The 19,746-nt window shown below is 36.7% G+C and overlaps 1 protein-coding gene across 3 annotated transcripts in view; it reads right to left on the bottom strand.

Annotated features, from left to right (window-relative positions):
* Positions 1-10,863: 10,863 nt before the first annotated feature.
* Positions 10,864-19,746, bottom strand: part of pax5 (paired box 5) — a 51,190-nt gene continuing 42,307 nt past the window's right edge. For all 3 annotated transcript variants that reach the window (XM_056256926.1, XM_056256928.1, XM_056256927.1), the window contains exons 9-11: positions 14,281-14,367; positions 13,223-13,309; positions 10,864-11,451 (exon numbers count right to left, since the gene is read on the bottom strand). In XM_056256926.1, the coding sequence (XP_056112901.1) occupies positions 11,369-11,451; positions 13,223-13,309; positions 14,281-14,367 (257 nt within the window). In that variant the 3' untranslated portion in view covers positions 10,864-11,368. The remainder of the gene's footprint in view (positions 11,452-13,222; positions 13,310-14,280; positions 14,368-19,746) is intronic.

Raw genomic sequence — 19,746 nt, 5'->3', positions numbered from 1 at the left:
ATACACCAATATGCCATCCCATAATCCCTAGATTCTTTTTTCACCTTTATTTTTTCTGTGAATTTGTGGTATCCAGAGTTTTTTTTTTTTTTTTACCATTAATGTAACAACACTATTAATGGATTTTCCAAATGTATGCATCCCTGTGTTTTATAACAGGGGAATCTTTTTAAATCTGTTAAAATTAAGGACTTAACTTTCAATCCCCTCCAAGTCTTTGAGTAATTTTCTCTCAGTTTCCCTCCTCTCTCTCTCTCTCTCTCTCTCTCTCTCACGCACGTGCAACACACACACACACACACACACATACATACTTCCTGCTGTCTTCTTGTCAGTTACATTACAGCTTAAACCGACAAGGTTAAAGTCCTAAGACCTCTTTCAAGAGAGAGAGAGAGAGTGTGTGTGTGTGTGTGTTTGTGTGTGTGTGTGTGTGTGTGTGTGCGCGCGCCTTTGAGCTACAGACCACTAATACTCACATACACTCTCCACTTGTAAGCAGGAAACAAACACACCAAAACAACAAAAGCCCAGAGGAAATTGAGAAGCATTAAGGAAAAGCCCTCTATTCACTGCTGTACAAAATTCTCCCAGTGGGTCTTTCAGGTGGGTGTCTGATCTTCCTGTGTGTGTGTGTGGGCGGGTGGCCTGGTAAAACCTACATTATGGGGATAAAATGTCCCCACAAAGATGGCAGTATCCGAAATCCTTGTCCTTGTGGGGAGAATGTTTGGTCCCCATAAAGAAAACGGCTTATAAATCAAACTGTGATGTTGTTTGAAAATGAAAAAATGCAGAAAGTTTTCTGTGATGGGAAGGTTTAGGGATATGGTTAGTGTATGGGATTATATAGTTGGTACAGTATAAAAGTCAGTATGTCTATGGAAAGCCCCCATAAAACATGAAAACACAACGCGCGTGTGTGTGTGTGTGTGTGTGTGTGTGATTTAGCTATACTTTGGGGAAATTGTTCTCATAAGTTAGCTCTACTTGGCATAAACTCCCTCTTGGGACATTTAAAGGTAAAAGTAAAATGATTCCTAAATATAGTAAATGTTTTATTTAATTTTCTCAAGTTGCTAATAATGCAATATAATATATATATATATATATATATTACACACACACATATACTACTTAAACTTGAGAAAAAATAGAACGGTTTTACAATATGTATTTTTGAGACTGTCAAAGTTAAAGTTTTAGCTTAAAATGTTAATTTAATTATTTTTAAAGCAGTATTTTTTAACACATTTCCAGAATTTGATAGTTTAGTTCTTGTTTTATACTACCTTCTAAGGTCTGGTAACAATAATAAAATACTGATTATGACATTTTCAAATAAATTTAAATTTAAAAATATATATTTATTTATTTTTACAAATTTATAACTCCATCAATACACAAACAATGTGCAGAAAGATGCACTGTCAACTTAATGTGGTGATAATGATTTGATTTACCTTCAGTGCAGTGTACATAAACAATATAAACTCCCAAAATCTGATGGTCTTTTTGTGATCCCCCTCCTAAAATATGAAACGTTATATATTTTCATTGTCAAACAATGCACAAAGAAGTTTAAAACCCCTGCTGTAGTAACTGTAACTATAGTATTTTTTCAGAAACTGTGGTTACTGTTACATTGTTGTGTGGGATATTTTTTTGTCTGTACATGTGTGTTTAAATGAATTTAAACAATGAAAACTGACCAGCAGTCTAGTACAGTGTATGAAACACTATAAACCCTGTTTTGAAAGTGAGTATAGACTAAAATAATACAGTTCTTTCCTGAATAGCTTACTTGTTTTTGGGAATCTTTCTCTCTCTCGCAGTCTCGCTGTCACTCTTTCTTACTCTCACTCATCCCCTCTCTCTCTCCCTGTCTCTCTTCCTCTCTCTGTCTCTAATTGGGTCTAGGATGAGTTTCTTTAGACAGGTCCATTCATCATGGACGAGACCAGAAGGACAAACCCTCTGGGAGAGACGGAGAGAGAGAGAGCAAGGAGGGGGGTCAGACAGCTGGATGAGAGGGTATTTTGCCTGTCAGCTCACTTCTCTCCTCTTTTTTCCTCCTTTCTTTTTTCCAACTCGTCATGAGTGTCAGTTTTACAGGCGTAGGAAAAGACAAGGAAATTGTACAGCTCACTGGAGCATTGGTTAGACGATTAGATCAACATTTGTTTTAACCCTTTAATGCGCACACAAATGTTCACATACTTGAACTAAACTTTTACTCTGTTGTGCATTTAAGAAATGAGAATGGAGAAGTAGGTTAAAGAAGAGTGAACGGTTGTGTGTGTGAAAGCAGGACGATAGTAAGAACTCAATGGCTACTCATGTGAGTAATGTAGTATTAAATCACAGTGCACACTGTAAGACAGTCCGTGTCCCCTGACATCCTATCTGCAAATGACTGATGTTTGAAACAATCTACATTTTCCATGTCTTAGAGACACATGAAAAGTGCAGAAATGCTTGTGTTTTATATCTGTTTTATGCATGCTTTTGCATCATGTGATTCACTGTAAATGAAAATTGGGTTGATGTCAAAACCCAACGTTGGCCTGACGTCTGCTTCCAACACTGGACAGATGTTGAATTTTGGTTGAAAATTCAAATCAGGTTGATCTTAAAACCAAATGTTGGCATTTTCACAGACTGTGATGATGCATTTCCACAGTTATTAACATTGTAAATTAGCAATTTTTTATATATATATATTTTTTGAATTATGTACATTTATAATACTTTGCAATATATTGCCTTGCCATTATATTTCAGAAAACTAGTTAACGCTGCTGAGTGAGTGTTTCAAATATAACGGCTGAGGGAGTGACGGCGTATTTGACAACTTTTCTTTCTTCTGACTACCTTAATAAAGCGCTCGATATTTTTATCCTCTTTTTGAAAGTCATAGAAATTGTGGATTTTATCTTTTGCTATTGGATCAAATAGAAAATTCAGTTTGTTCCAACTCAGAGTTAATAAAAAGTTAATTGTGATTTTATTTCTCCCAATTGTGCCTTTATAGCACATAATTTATAGTATTGTGACTTTATTTCTTATTTATTTCTCTTAGAGGAATACCAGCGGTCTTCAAAACATCTTTTGTGTTCCGCAGAAAAAGGAAAGTCATACAGGTTTGGAACGACATGAGGGTGAGTAAATAATGACAGAATTTTCTTTTTTGGGTGAACTATCTCTTCAAATGAGGCTATATCTCACAATGTGACTTTATTTCTTATTTAAACCTTTATCTCATTTACTTTTTTATAGTTTTTTCTCTCTCTCTGAGGTAGAAATAGGCTTCCATAACTTCCATTGGGTTCATACATTTTCATCAACATTTGCTCCCTGGGATTTAAACCCACAACCTTGGTGTTGCAAACATGCTACATGCCCTCAACACAAATCCTTTGTAATTCACTAGAAAATGTCCTTCTCTTACAAATGCAGAACATATGAACAGACCTTGTGATAACAACTAACTTCTTTGAACATTTAAAAGTTTTAAATAAGAGCTAGTACTTCTCTAAACTTATGGTGGGGAGTTCACTTTCCTGAAAAGGACTGTTCACCTCTTGGCCTCCCTAAGGCCCACTCAAGACCATCATGTGTGAATGTGAGAGAAAAAAGAAACTGCGACTCTTAGTAATCAAGTTATTCAAGTTGCTTGTGTATGAGGGGAAGAGCACATGTGCGTCCTCGTGTAAGCATGTGTGTACGTCGATGTGTGTGCCTGCAAGTGTCTTCACCTGCACATCAGCTTTACACTCCTGTCTTAATAAGACTCTTGCAATTACCTTACCAGCACCCTCCATTTCCACTCACACACACGCAGAAGTAGCTGCTCTGTGAGTGACGTTAATTTGCATGGCTTCTTGGCCCTCTAATGGCTATCTCTCCCACTTGCGCTCTTCTCGCAGAGCAAGAGCAAATAAAATAGACAGGAAAAATAAAAATGTCATGATTATTTATTTAATCAGGCTTGAAGAAGCCAGTCTAATGAAGAGAAAGAAAATGTGTCCAACACGGATGATTCATTTTAGTTTGTAGACTAAAATTCAGTTCTGAATTATATTTATCTTCATATTGGTGTATGCACTCAATTATAGCTCCCTGTGTCTTATTAAGGCTAGTGTGGCTGTGGTGTGGATGTAATTAACAAATGTGGATATAACATTCACATGTTTTCCCCCTCCATATTTACTAAAGTATGCCGAGCACTTTAAATGCACGTCATTTGTGTAACTGTGATATAATTATCAACTGCATAATGAAAAGTTTTGGATGGCCAAGCGTCGTTCCAAAAGTCCTTGCATACAGTCCAACATCACTTGGACTTTTCACTGTTTGTGTTTGTGCAAATGACTGTCAGTTGGTGCATTTGGGGATCTTTCTGCATGTTACATCATTACACCAGTAGGTGGCAATGAGTGAGTCATTGAATAATTTACTCAACCACTTCACTCAAAACACAAGGCAATATCACACTCCTAATCATGCTGGTGGTCTAAATATTATCTTATAATTTTTGTCCATCCATTGAAAGTCCATGCAACCCAAAATTTTCAAGCACCAAAAAGTACATAAAGACATTTTATTCACATATAAACACTAATCAACGCATATACATAGAGCACATCAAATATGGTAAACAAGCTCAATCGTGTATGCTTGAGGCACTAGAACAAATCTCTTGCATTCCAGCTTATGTTTACTGTACTTGATGTGCTCCGCTATATAAAGCAATAGTGTATTTACGATCGAGTTTTGACCAAATTATGTTAATGTGATACTCACATTAATAAAATAGCTATCAAATGAATGTGCATAGCTCATTTGTGACTATTTTGGATTCTTAAATGGAATTTAATGAGGCCAGCACATCAGGATTCCATGTTGTCATGCTGGTCTTTTCATCAGGGATGTTCAGCTGGTGGTACTACATTGCTTAGTAATTATGCCCATTATATTTTAAGTAACCCCTGAGTAAATATCTGTAAGAAATCAGAAAAGGTGTATTGGCTTGGTTTTGAGAATCAATTTACGAGTTACGTATAAGGTTTTGTGGGACACAACTGCACATTTAGCTAAGTAACTTCTGGATGCTTTAATGAGCTTTAGAAAGGGCTGCTAGAGAGAATGATCCACTATCCAGAATATCCAGAGTCACAAAAGTACACACCTGAGGAACTCCTCTGCTTTGAAGTGCTCATTCATCGTGTTATCTGGCTGGGACTCAAGCTCTGCAGAAATCACAATTTGCCACTGTGCTTCTAATCTGGGAATGCACCCAAGCACCGAAATGCCAACCTGGCAAACTAGGTATTCGGGCAGTGACCCAAAACTGTTACTGAATGTGTGTGAGAGACATGGTAACCTGGCACGCGACCAAATCCCAGCTGGTGCTGAGTGTGTATCCAGCTGGGCTGAAGCTGTTTTTCATGTGTGTGTGGCGTGTTGTTGTTGTATTGCAGTTTGTGGTCCATTATCACCCCGTTAAGACCTCCTGTGGACCAGGCCACCAGCCAAAATTGAAGCGCTGGTAAGCTCCATTCGCACAAAGTGGGGAGGTTGTTTTTATGCAGCTCTATGAGGGAAGTAGATTCATTTCAACTTTTGTGTAGAAACACTGCAGTTGTTTTTCTTTAATTAGGTTTATGAAACCTGTATCATATAGTTCTACTTAGCCTATGTCTGTAGCAATATAATTTCATTGCTTGTTGAAAGAAAGAAGAACAATTGTAAATAGTTGCTAGAGTGCTTTTCTGTTTACCCATATATATATATACATTTTTTTTTTTTTGGCTAAAATTGTTCATTTCTACACACATCATTAAGAAGATATGCTTGCATCCTTGAAAATAAACTCCGTATTAATGGCATTGTATTATTCGCAAGTCATTCACTTTACCACCCCAATTCCATATCTTATATCTGATAAATTTCAACTTCCCTCTATGTGTGAACTACTACATAACTTGGGGAAAGACCCATATCATGAAAGCCAAGCTTTTTTGATTAATACTAATACAACCTGTGAACTTAAAAAATTACTTTTATTCTGATGAACCAATAAAATTATGGCCAATATTTACAAATAATTACTTCTTAGTTTCACATTACAATATACGTAAATTGATAATTCACAAACAACATTCACTCATATGCACATACACAGAGTAGCCTATGACCCTGTATCAGGGATTAGGAGGAATGCCAGACAATTGAATAACCCTGAACAACAGTAAAACAAACAAATAAAATCATAATAATACAAATAATAATATAACTATAACAATATAATTCCATTAGAAAATCAATATCAAATCACATTTATTTCCAGCTTGTGGACAGACTTTAATTAAATGAAGAAATAAGCTAAGTCATGAAGAACCAAAAAGATTGAAATCAAGTGGCATGATATCTTTGGCAAATTTTGTTCCGCAGTAAATACATTCAAATATTAAGACAACACACGACACGCAGAGAAAAACACCAAGAGTTTTTTACTACTAGAAAATTCAATAAAAAACATATACATTTCTTAAAGAAGTTCATTCATTTACTCATTGCAAATATCTGTTGCCTTCATCTTTCTGTCATGTTGTTTATTTCATAATTTGACATTTTTTGCACCAGAGAATACTTTTAAACCGGGCATCTCTAACTTTGGTGGATGCTACAGATATGTTATTGGTCTGAATTTTTTTTTCTTTCTTTTTCTTTTTCTTTTTCTTTTGAATTGAACTGATTGCTGTTATCAAATTCGTCAAAACGTTTCAAACTTTCTTAAAATCTTTTATCTTTACTTCAAAAACCGAGTAAAAAATACTTATGAACCCATTGGGAAAGAAACTATTAGCAAGTAATTACAGAAGGAGCTTCCGATTGTACACAGAAGGCCACAATAAGGTGATAACCAAGTCCTCTGTTTTGAAAAGTCTGCCTTTTTTTTTAATCAGGGAAACCTTTAATGTTGATCTGGACGTACCGCTTGTAGAATCAATTACCAAATATATTACAGTTTTAGGATTGTTAACCATTTTTGTTTATTTCAGAAATAGCTTTTGACTCCTGAACTGAGGAAAACTGGGAGACGCTAACTAATTGAGGGCTGTTCCCACAAGGCAGGTTCACTGGATGAATGTGTATCATTCCTGATGCTCAGCCTCTACTTTGGAAACATTTTCAATTTGGAATCATATTTAGACAGTAAACTACTTTGTTTTAAGGTATATTTGAAAGCCTGTTATATATTTAGCCACATTTTTGGGAATGAGAAAAATAAGACTACTTAAATGAACGTGCATGCCAATAATCTAAAACCAAGATAATTTATGAATGCTATTTATAACTTAAATGCATGTGATTAAACTGAAATGTGCAATGGGAAACCTGTAATACAAGGCTAAAATAAATTAACTGCTAATATTGTGAGGTGCTTTTGAAAGATATTGATAAGTTGGGATATTTCCTTGCCACCAAAATTACAATTACAATATAATCTTCTCAGAGAAAATGGGGGATTTTTTATAAAGGTGATCAACGGCTAACTTGTAGAATTTCTAATCCTGATGGCATTGGAGGAAGGGGTTAGGAAGATCTAATGAGATTAAAGGTGCACCGGAGAGGAAACGGGAGTAAAATGGGGGTGGGGTGCAAATAAGAAATTGAAATAAGAGGGGATGAGAAAAGAGAAAGAAGTGTTCTTCGATTTTGCTGGTGCAGCAGGTTTTGATCATGTCGATGGAGAGGTGTGGCGTGTTCGTGACCTGACGAAGGACAAAAGGACTGCATGTGTGTATTTAATTTTGTATCTCTCTACTTTAAGCCAACAGAAATACACATAGCCACTACATAAACAAAAATTGTCAGATAAATGGCACGGCAATCCCTTCATAATTAATCTAACATTCATTCTCAGTGCTTAAAGGGATAGTTCACCCTCACATCATTCTAAACCTGTATGCATATATTTCAAAAGATATTTTGAAAAATTCGTCAGTGTTTTTATTGTCCATACAATGAAAGTCAAAGTGGTCCAATGTTATCTTGGAACGACATGAGGGTGAGTAAATGATGACAGAAGTTTCATTTTTTTGTGAACTTTCACTTTAAGACAAAGGAATTCATGTTGCCATCAGGAGTCTCTTGTACACTCCTAGAAAAAAGGTTCAGTGGGGTTCTTTTATGCCAAAAAAGTTTTATATAAGGAGAAATGTCTTTAATGGTTGCATAATATTTTAATGTTTAACAGGTTATTTTTTAAAAAAATCTAGTGATAAAGGATGTTAATAAGCTGTTTAATTCATACAATTTATAAAAAAAAAATAAAAAAAAAAAAAAATCCATAAAATGATCCCATAATGGGAACCCCTAAAAGGTCATATATATGGTGTGCTTGATAGAACCCTTTAAAGTTCTATATAGAACCTTTTCTTCTAAGAGTGTACCCTGTTATATCATCCGAAAATAAAACAGCTTTTCGGTCTCAGAATATGTGGATTATGCTAATAATTTTGCTATTAGTTTACTAAAACATTTTAGTCTCATTTAATCTGTTTTTAGTGTAAATTACTTGTCAGCACAATATTGTATATAATAGAACAATGGTTTTTTAATGGATAATGATATCTTACTTGCTGTTAGAATATTTAATAGATCTTATGAGTATCATCTTTCCCTCTAGTTTGTTTGCTGGGTTTTAATTACTTTGTTAAATTGGCATGTAAAAAAAACGCTGTTAAAAATTGTGGGCAGTGGCATCGGTTGATTGATTGGTTGGTCAAGCTCTGATCTCATTATGTCATGCAGACAGCTTCGCAATTTAGTGACGTATGGTCATTCTTGGATGACTCAGTAGAAAAATAAAGGCACTGTCCTTGATTTCAGCTGGTGTACTTCAGGTTCATAATGCCTCAGACTAAAAGTTTAAAAGGTCAAAGTTCACCAGTAGTCATTAGTGGTGAACGGCATCAAGGGTTTCTTTAGAGTTGCATAACTTGCAACTTATGGTCTACAAACAAATCCTATTACTACTTTACAGTCCAGAGCAACAACATAAAAACAAAAACTATCAACTTCTATATATATATTCATAGGTTTGTCTTTTTTTTAATTATTATTATTTCACATCAAAATTTTGGTGCTTGCGACTCACTACTACAACTACAGTGTTCTCCTTTTTCGAAAGCTACTCAGCAATGCACAGTGTATTGAAGAAAAAAAAAAATAAAACAAGGAAATCAAGAACTGGGAACACTCATCACAGACAATAGCTAAATAAAGCACACTTTTTGTCTTTGCTCGTCTACTAGAATCTAAAGTTAGATATCAATATATTAGTCAATAATGATATCAAAAGCTCTTGTCATTGTAAATGATAGATGTACAGGATATCTCAGACAGACAAATAGGGATGAATGTACAGCATTAATGTTGCTACATAGAGAGTTTGGTAAGGCCTCCACCTTGGTCTCATGCATTGTCTTGGCGCAGTATGGATGAAGGGAATATTCAAAAACAAATGCACTCATAGAGCATGAACAAAAAAGGTCATTTCCGGATAACAGATTTGCCACTTTGTGCTTTTAAGAGTGTCTATTTGCACTACTAAAGAGTATCTTTGGGGAGGCTAAGGAGACGTTTTGAATGGACAGACAGTATGACATCACTTCCTGTAAGGGACATTAGCATCGGTGTTCCCCTTCTAAAATGTAGCGACTTCACAAAAGTTTGTCAGCACTTCAATACCAGCAAGCTGTTAATTACAACTGATTTACGTTTGGAATGAAACATCAGGGGTTTGAAAAGAGAACCAGCTACGTATTCCACGGCAACATCTTTAGCTAGCAGTAGCATTGTAGCATTTGTCTGCAGTAAACTTTTACACACAATTATATATATTACTCTCCATCATAAATAGCTATAAATCTTACCAATGTACAGTTGAATAAGGGTATTCTGTACATACGTAAATAGTATTTATCTACACTGAGGAAGGAGAGGAGTCTTTAAAATACAGTGCTCTCATTCATGACAACAGTGCTTTAATGCTGCTATTTTCCAACTTAATGACTGAAATCACAAAACAGTCCCATTTATATGCGTCGCGTCGCACTAATGCTAAACCTCCATCTTATTCAAGAAGTCCATTATGCTTGAATGGTACCTAGATTAGAACTTAGGGCTCAAATATTCTTGTGCTTACGCATCAGGGCTAATTTCAGAATCTTTCAGTAATCTCTCTCCTAACTCTACTGTAATTACACTCCTATTTCAAATGGAAGCATCCCATGATCAATGGTGAAATGGGTCTGTCCTTCACGCTGGCTAATTTTAAAGTAAATAATGCCAATATTCCGACCTGAGTTATCTGTCCAACTCCATTGAATCTCCGTTCACTTGATACTTAAGGTTCTCTCCAAAACAATTCATGGTTTTAGCGGACTAGTGAAACCGTCTAGTCAAGTTTAATAAGACAGATTACGATGCCACGTTCACACAGTTGATGAAATGACTCAAAAATGAACTCAAATCACATAGGTCATCTCAAGCTGCCACTAGTAGATTGTCTGGTACCAACTCCCAACACCTGATCATCTCTATAAGAACAGACTGCATAGAGATGCAAAGACGATAGGATAAGCAAGGCTTTAATGACAGAAGATAAATTAAAAGCAATAACAGATTTAGGGTACTATGTTTACACGACAACAATGTACTAAAAACGGAAGCGTTTTTATGCGTACAGGCAACAATGTTGTCAAAACAATCCCCGTTCACACGGATCCGCGAAAATTACTAAAAAGCTGTATTATGCAGTAACTACGCGTAAACACTACGCGCATAGTCTGAACATGTAATATGCATGCGCCTGACGTCACCATTTTCACAAATTCACGTTTTTGTAATTTACATGGAGACGATAACGGTATCGTTTTCAAAAGCTTGCGTTTTCAGGCCCCCAGAACGCTGTTGCCGTGTAAATGAATGGTCAAAATGCATTCAAATGTTTCCGTTTTTAGTTGAAAACGGTGTCATGTAAACAGCCCCTTAGTGTGAGGAGAGACCACAGGAATACAGGTGAATGGGTGTATACTTTCCACTAATGGACAGAAATTAGACACATCAGCTGAAGCTACTGATTGGACCATTGATTGTAATTGGCAGGAAAACATTGTCACCTCTTCTTTCTTTCTTTTTTTCTTTCTCCATTCTCCTTCCTGCTTCTCCTCCACTTCTTTTCTTCCATATGTAGGCAGTCTCATGTGGGCGTTATCAATCCAATCTCACTCCTCTTTTTTTGTTTTTGTTTCTCCCACTCCTTCACCATTCCTCTTCTCCTCTGCTCGGCTGGTCAGTGACGGTCATAGGGAGTGGCAGTTGCTGTTGCTGCCGTTCCTGGTCCCCGTGTGGCTGCGCTATAGTAGTATGGAGATCCTACAAGGGATATGAAAAACAACGGTCAGTCATCTGATATACAAAAGAACCCCCCCCCCCCCATCTAATAATTAAATTTAGTCCAGAAGTCCACCTCACTTTAGATATTTCTGTACACTACCAAAAGTTCCAAAGTTTTGGGTAGGTAAGATTTATAAATGTTTTTGAAAGTATCTTGTGCTCATTAAAGCTGCATTTGTTTGATGGAAAATACAGTAAAAAAATACAGTAATTTAAAATAGCTGTTTTCAATTTTAATTTATTTTAAAATGTGATGTATTCCCACGATGGCAAAGCTGAAGCAGCTATTACTCCAGTTTTCAGTGTCACACGATCCATCAGAAATCATTGTAATATGCTGATTCTTTACTCGAGGAACATTTCTTATTATTATCATTGATGAAAACAGCTTTTTCCAGGATTCTTTTATGAATGGAAAGAACAACATTTATTTGAACTAGAAATCTTTTGTAGCATTATACACATCTTTACTTTAACTTTTGATCAATTGAATGCATCTTTGCTGAATAAATAATAATACAAATAAAACATAATGGCCCCAATAAATAAAACAATTTAACTAAATTGTGTGGCGCTGCATTTATTTTTAACCATGCAATCCTGTTAAAATAATCTGAAATCAACGGCAGTTAAAGATTACATTAAAATAAATGCTAAATAAGAAGCAATGCATTCAATACAAAGAATATATGATTACAGGAAGATGGATTTACAGCCCAGCGTACTTTTGATTTATCAGTCCCCCACAGTCATGACACCCTTCCACTTATTTTAAATGACACCATCAGCATCAGCTCAGTTTCTGCTGGGAAAAGACCATTTCTGCTCTATAAGACACATGATCCTTCTTGATCAGTCTGTGTTGGCATTAAGTGCTGATGGACCCCTTAGATCCAGAAATGTCTTTAGTATCATATTTAGTTTTAGCAGGAATTATTTTTCTTTATTCCACACAGAGACAGCGGGCATGAGTGAAGGGTATAACAGAGTGCAGGGACAGCGACGCTGCTTAGTCTTTATTGCCGGAGGTAAAGAGTTTGAAATTGGGAGAAATATGTTGGAGAAATATGGCGGATGTGTGTGTTTGTCTTCCCTGGAAATGAAGATTATACGAGTGTGATTAAGTAGCTTTTGTGTTGTGGTTTGAGAGCGTGAGGTATATCACAATGTCATAGATACTATAGGGATATATTTCAAATATTGTTTTAAACTATATTCACAATTATTTTGCTGACAACAATATTATGCAACATTGTGATTATTGCAATGATTAACAGTACTTTTTTGTGCCCAGTAAGTTTAAGTAGACTAGTTTCACAATTCTTCCTTGTCTCACTACTAAGATGAGAGCATTAAAACAGAGATTTCAATAAAACGATATATCCCGGCCAGCCCTAAAAGACACTGAACTTTGCCTTGGAGCACTTCACACAAACACTGTCAAACTTCTGTCAAATCAGGGTCTCTTTCTTGACACACAAAGCAAAAAATCATGAAATCTCCAAGGAGCCCCTTGTCCATTGGGAACGTTAAGGTCAGCTCTGTGGCTCTCTCTTACACACATATTACTGTTTTTAAGCCTATGCTCCTTCACCTTGCTCTTGACAGATGTGTCAGTCTGAGGTTTTGCTGATCGGGGCAGGTTCTTCTAAAACACTTATTCTGTGCACCATACATACAAAAACACGTGACATACCCAGCAATGTTTTAAACATCACATCCCCCTCTGATGGCATGGGTGTTTTGGTACCTGTGGGTTGTGGGGTTTGGCCGGAGAATAGACCCGATGAAGCTGCTCTCTCCGAGCCCAGTAAAGAACCATACTCCTGCTGGAACACTGAGAAGAAAGTGCACACACATACAACAATAAGTTTATAGTTCACAGAAAATGCAGTTATTTTAGAAACATAACTATGAATGAATCCTTTATAAAGCACTCTTAAGCCAATGCATTTTATGTTCCATTTAAAAGAATAGTTCACCCAAAAATGAAAATTCTGTCTCCCACATGTCCATCCAAACTGGTATTTTGTTATTTATAGAATCTTTTCCATATACAACCACTGGGTCATGCTGTTTGGTGCTCAAGAAAAATCTCTTATTATTATCAATGTTGCAAACAGTTGCGCTACTTTTTTGTGAAAACCGTTATATATATATTATTTTTTTTTAACATTATACATGTCTTTACGGTCACTTTTTGTATCCTTGGTGAAAACAATATAATAAAAACAAAACAAGGCCTATTAGGGTTTTTTTTTTTTTTTTAAAAGAATAAAAAAAATCATACTGACCACAACATTTTAAATGGTAATGTATAAGTTATACATAACCTTTCTGTGTGGAACAGACTGAAGTTGTTAAATTTTCCGATAATCTTCCCTTTCACTGAAACCCTGAAATCGAATTCATGTCCATTGGTTCTAGCGTGAGTCCTATCTAGTGATGGCAGCAGTTCAAATATGCAGAATGGAGGATGAATTTGCAGATGAGGGCAAATTATTTGAATTGCATTCAAAGTTTAACTGTGAGATATAAAGTAGGAAGTGTTACATATAAAGTCTCATAGTGATATATAAAGTTGCAATTATGAGAAAGTCGTAATTTGAAATATAAAGTTATATTGGTAGATATAGTCACAATTATCTTTTAATTTATTTTCTTATTCTGAGGCAGAAACCGGCTTCCATATGATGGTGAGTTTCATTTTGGGTGAACTATTCCTTTAAAGCACATTCTTACAAAAGCATGGGCTGAGAAAGTTTGCTCCATCACTGTCCAGACGGTTGTGCTTTCAGCAGCTTTTACCTAGTAGACTGGGGTTTGCAAATCTCCAAGAATCATTGTATGTCGAATACTGCGGATGGGAGTATGGACTGCCAGAGAAATCTCCTCCTGAAATGTAAGTAAAAACAATAAAAATATTAGATATGCATGTAAAATTGTTCAGTCTGCAGCTTGAATTTACATCCTATACAGTGTATGTAGTGTGTAGGAGCCTAAAAGTTCCAATTGGCTAGGTGAAAGTGTCGATTTGTGACAGTTTTTCTCCTCCATTGCTTCAGTGTAGTTTTCCCTTTATCTCCATGTCTCTTTCTCTCCCTCTTTTCCCATCTCCCTCGTTCTCCCTTTCCCTGGGGAACACTTTCCCTTTGCTGGCTGTCACAAAATCAGAGGCCCCAACTCTCTCGCTCTCTCTTTCCCTCCATCTCTCGCTCTGTCGGTTCTGCCTGGCTGGTTTTGTGCCCCCCTCCCCTGTGTGTCAGCCCCCCTGCTGAAAGAGAGGAAGCAACAGAACGAAAGAGAAGGAGAGGAGAAATAAGCGATACACTCTGAGAGAAAGTGGAGGAAGAGGATCCAGCAGATATAGGGAGAGAAGAAAAGGCACTACTAATCCATTTTTCACAAAAAATGGCAGTGAAATATATAAATCTATCATATATGAGAGCTGTAAATAAGCATTTAAGCATTTAATTTTTTTTAGCTTGGGAGTTTTACCAATAATTATCATCTTTCTTTTTTTCAGATTATTTCATTTTAATGATATCAATGTACTCAAAATAACTGATTAAATACAACCTGTGCAAAAGGCTAACTGGGGTTTTTTAAGCAAGCTAACAAGACACTCTTAAAAATAAAGGTACTTATGGTTCCATGGAGAACCTTTAACATCCATGGGAACTTTTCAATGTAAAAAAGGTTCTTTAGGTTATGAAATGTTCTTCAAACTAAGAAGCAGGTAGAAATTAGCTTCCATTTGATGGAGAGTAAATAATGACATTTTCATTTTGTTTATTATAAATTTTAATTGAGTGAGCAAGTTTTCATAATTTCTATTTATTACAACTAACCACAACTAAAGTGAACTTTAAAAACTTTTTATTTAAAGCAACATCACAATTTATATTGTTTCTGTATTATATAAAAGAATAGGGATAGGCCTACGTGAACATGAAATTATTTATGAGAATGTTGCCTTCAAAGTAATTAAAATGTGACATCATAAAGACAGAAAAAAACACCACAATAGTTGAAGGTAAATGAAATGGGATTATCTAAAGTGCATGTCTGGAGCTTTGTTCCTACTCTTAACCTTCAGCATGCTCTTAGATGGGATCGTTGGCATGGTTACCTCTTCTCTGTCAACTCTGCGCTACAGCGTATACACCGTGTCAGGTTGTTTAGGGAAGATGCTCGTGAAAGCGAGGGGGATGACTTATGGACGGAGAAGAAAATAGGGATGGGGTCTCCCCAGCGAGAGAGATGGGTTGCAAGGTCATAAATGCTTGTCAGAAGTGGGGGAAACATGGGGGATTCAGTCGGAGGGAAATACGAGACAAGGTTACGGATCTTGCTCTGAAGAGAGGGGACCCGACAAGACCCTACGAGTCACTGTGGCAACCGGGGAGAGCTTCGACAGAGACACCCGTGTGACAGACTGGAGACACGACAACAGACATGTTGTTGTTTTGGCTTGGGTTTGTTTTGTTGTGTTCAGGGAGTTGATACAAGGGTTGGCGAACAATCCTTCATCGTAGACCTTTTGTTTTTTTATACCAGTCTATTTGTCTTTTTGCACAAGAGATTTTCCACTATATCTCTTGTTACCTTGCACTTGATATTGAAGCTAAACAAGCACACGTTACCTTCACTTTGATGAGACATTGAGAGAGAAAATGAATTACTGATTAGCTTTATTAGAACTGAAATCCCTTCTTGCAATTGTTTCCCACATCACAGTTACAATTTAGCTTGGTAAGTCACATTTGGGAAGAGAACAGTAGTTGATTAAACTTTTTCATTCTTTTACATAAGAAAAGCCTGTGTTTCTTGTTTTTCCTTTCAGTTTAGTCTTGTTAATTCCCTTGTTCGTTTCATTGGTTGCTAATTACTGTAGTTACAAGTCTCATTAGTTGCCTTGTGTATATACTCCCTGTTTGGTTCAGTTCTTTGTCGGTCATCGTCGGTTTAGGCTATGTCTACATTAATCGGGATACATTTGAAAACGGCGTTTTCATTTCAAAATGCTCTCTGTTCACACTAGCGTTTTCACGCATTTTATAAAAGTTTCTCATCCACACTGAAACAAAAATTCACCTTGCTGCGCATGAGTAAAACCTCTTAAAGCTCACTAAGATGATACAGATGGAACAGACTTAATAAAGTTCTCGTGCTATTCTTCTGGCAGGATCATTTTATTGAGCAAAACATCTCACCAGTCACCATTATGTTTGGTCTAAAACGCTACCGCTCTCATGTTTTGCCCCAGGACAGCAATTGTGAGTAAATTTTCTGTCATCTTTGCAGGACTGTGATATGAAGAGTGTACAAAGTAGCAAATCTTTAGCAACTGTGTGAAATTGAATTGCACATAACAGGCACGATAGAGGTATAAACATGCATATCCATCGGTTCAATATGCGTCACATGAACATGCGTAATCGTTTTCAAATACCTCCGTTTTCACAGTCCACAAAACAATGCAGAAACATTGTTTTCAAATTTATCCACTTGGGAAAGCTTAGGCTAGTTTTCGGAGGACAAAAACGCCATCTCAGTGTGGTCGGAAGGCCAAAACACAGAGAAAAAGATGTTTTTTTTCCAACAAAAACGTAGTGTGGACAAGGCCTTAGTATATTATATGTGTGTTTAAGTCGTTACTCTCCTGAGATTCTCCAGTGTGTTCTGTTAGCTTAACAAAGACTGTTTGTTAATTTACCCGAGTCATTCGTGTTGGATTGCCACACGGCTGTGACAGAATGACCGACCCTCAATACTGGTATTAAAATACGGATTCCCCATTGCAAAACGGTGGTTCTTTTGAAGGAGTTCGCAGAGGAGATCCTGGATTTGTACCATAAGGCATGGTGGGATGATGAGGCTCTGAAGTTCATAATTTGGAGTGGGTTGGATGACGTGGGTGTGTGGATCCTCCTTCACAGTGTAAGTTGTTGAAGACATCATCAACTTAGACTCCCAAGAGCCTGTACCATCGCCAGCAGCCATCTCCTGCCTGGTCCAGATAGGAAGCCTCATCTTCCCAGCCGGAGAGCCTTGGAACTCAAGGACGACCTTCTGCCCTGGACTCAGCGACAATGCTTGAACCCGCCATGGAACCGGAGCCCGAGCCAGTGCTCGCCATGGACCATGAGCTTGAGCCACCTACATCCATGGAGCCAGAGTCAGCCATCTTGTTCATTCCAAAGCCAGAGCTGGATGCAATGTCCATCTCGAGGCCGGAGCCCATCGACAGATCTACCCCAGAGTCAGCGGTGTTGAGACAATCCACACCTGAGCCAGTGGAGGAGCACTGGCTCATTGATTGCAATCCTCAGTCTGCTCCAAATAAACTGTTTGATGACCCGGTCCCACCCTGTAATCTCACCACCCCGGCTGGTGGTGAGATTACAGACCCAGCCTCGCAGACCCACGCCGCTGACTCCTTTCAGCTCTCCGGCTCCGCCTCGGGCCTCTTTACCACTAGCACGGCTCTGTGAGGTCTCCACCTCGGCCCGTCAGCACTTCGGCTCCGCCTTGGCTCTGTGCTCCCTCATCTCCGCCGTGGTCCGCAGTGTACAGTAGTGAATTTGCATTATTTGTAAGGATGGAAGTTATCTTAAAGATAGGGATGCACAGATTAATTCTAGCTAATATGATAAGGCAATATTATTTTTTACTACTTTTCTTTAAAAAAATAAAACTCTTAAACAAATTAAACAGTTTATGTTAGTATGTAAGTTAATTTCGATACCAATAACATTTATAAAGTAACATTACTAAAGGTTGCAGAACTTTTAGCAAGAAATGATCATCTATCATATTTTTTATGAAAAAAGCATACTCTAAAATGCTCTGATACTGTCACATGTGCACAACAACTATGTGCTCTTAAAGAAGGCACTCTTCAAGAGATAGTTCTTTTAACTCTTTCCCCGCCATTGACGGAAATTTACGCCTTTCCGTGTTTTCACTGTTATATGGTAGGGGGCGTTATTACGCTTCTTCTGAATCTCCTAATCAAAACACAGGCAAAGAAGAAGGAGATGGAAACGATATAATATGTAAGCATATGCTTATGTAAAATAACGCGATCATCAACATTAAACGGCATATAAATCAAAACTGCCTAATGTTACTGAATGAAATGTCGACCCAGGACACGCTATAGGACTGTGCAAGCTTTGGGGGTGTTGATGGACTCGATCTACTTCATCTATGTTTTGATCATCGGTCTGAATTCCATCCAAACATAATCTTTGACAAAAACTTTTCTTTTTCTTTTTTTTTTTGCTCAAAATGTTTTTTATTGAACTTACCCACATTCAAGAGTTGATAAAAAAGTAATGCAAGAAGCTAGAATAAAACAGTTTTTTTGTTTAAAAGCAGAGGGTATGTTCTTTCTTTTGATTTTGCATATTTAGATATTCATACAACAAAATATTCTGGGGGCCATGAAACTTTTGTGAAAATGACCAAAAATGCTGGTGGTGGCTGGCAAATTTTTTTTTCTTTTTTTTTCTTTTTTTTTTACGCTGGTGGCGAAATAATTAATAGGTTAAATTTAGCTATAAAACAATGTCCCTTTAAGATAAAAATGTTCAATATATTTAATTATTTCTACCTGTTTTAAAAACGATAATAATAATTTAGCAGCCAATACTGCAACTTTACTGCAATACTGCATCTGTCTGTGCATACGTCATCGAGGATGTTTCATTTCAGGAAAGTAGCCATTATAAAATTGATTGTCATTCCTAATGAGCCGCAAATTGCAGTAATTTATTTCGTACTTTAGAATGTAATGGTTATTTTTCTGAAATGAGGCAGCCTCAATGACGCATGCAAAAACTTGTGACCTCCAGAGGGTGCAGCCTTCAACAGGAGACACAACAACTGAAATACTGCAGGGTGTCAAGCAATTTCGACTACAATTCTCCTACTTTTTTTCAAGTCTCTAGTACTATTCAGCAATGACTAAACGATATATATAACATCAACCCAAAAATATGATTCAAAACTGTTAAATGTGTTCCAATGACAACACAAAAACCATTTACCTTTAACCATTAAAAAAAAGAAAAAAAGAAAAGAAGATTATTTTAATAAGAAATAGATCCGTATTTTTCAGTTAATTTCAAATTATATCGGATGAAGAAAACATTTGTTCAAGTTAGTATTATTTAAAGCCACATGCATCTATGTAAACGGTATTCAAAGCCATTTGTGTTTGTGAATATGAATATCCTATATATAGTGAGAAAATCCGTGTGTATT

This window comes from Rhinichthys klamathensis, unplaced genomic scaffold, assembly GCF_029890125.1.
Source record: "Rhinichthys klamathensis goyatoka isolate OS25496 unplaced genomic scaffold, OSU_Roscu_1.1 h1tg000133l_1, whole genome shotgun sequence".
NCBI lineage: Eukaryota > Metazoa > Chordata > Actinopteri > Cypriniformes > Leuciscidae > Rhinichthys > Rhinichthys klamathensis.
This window is presented reverse-complemented; position numbering and strand designations above follow the sequence as displayed.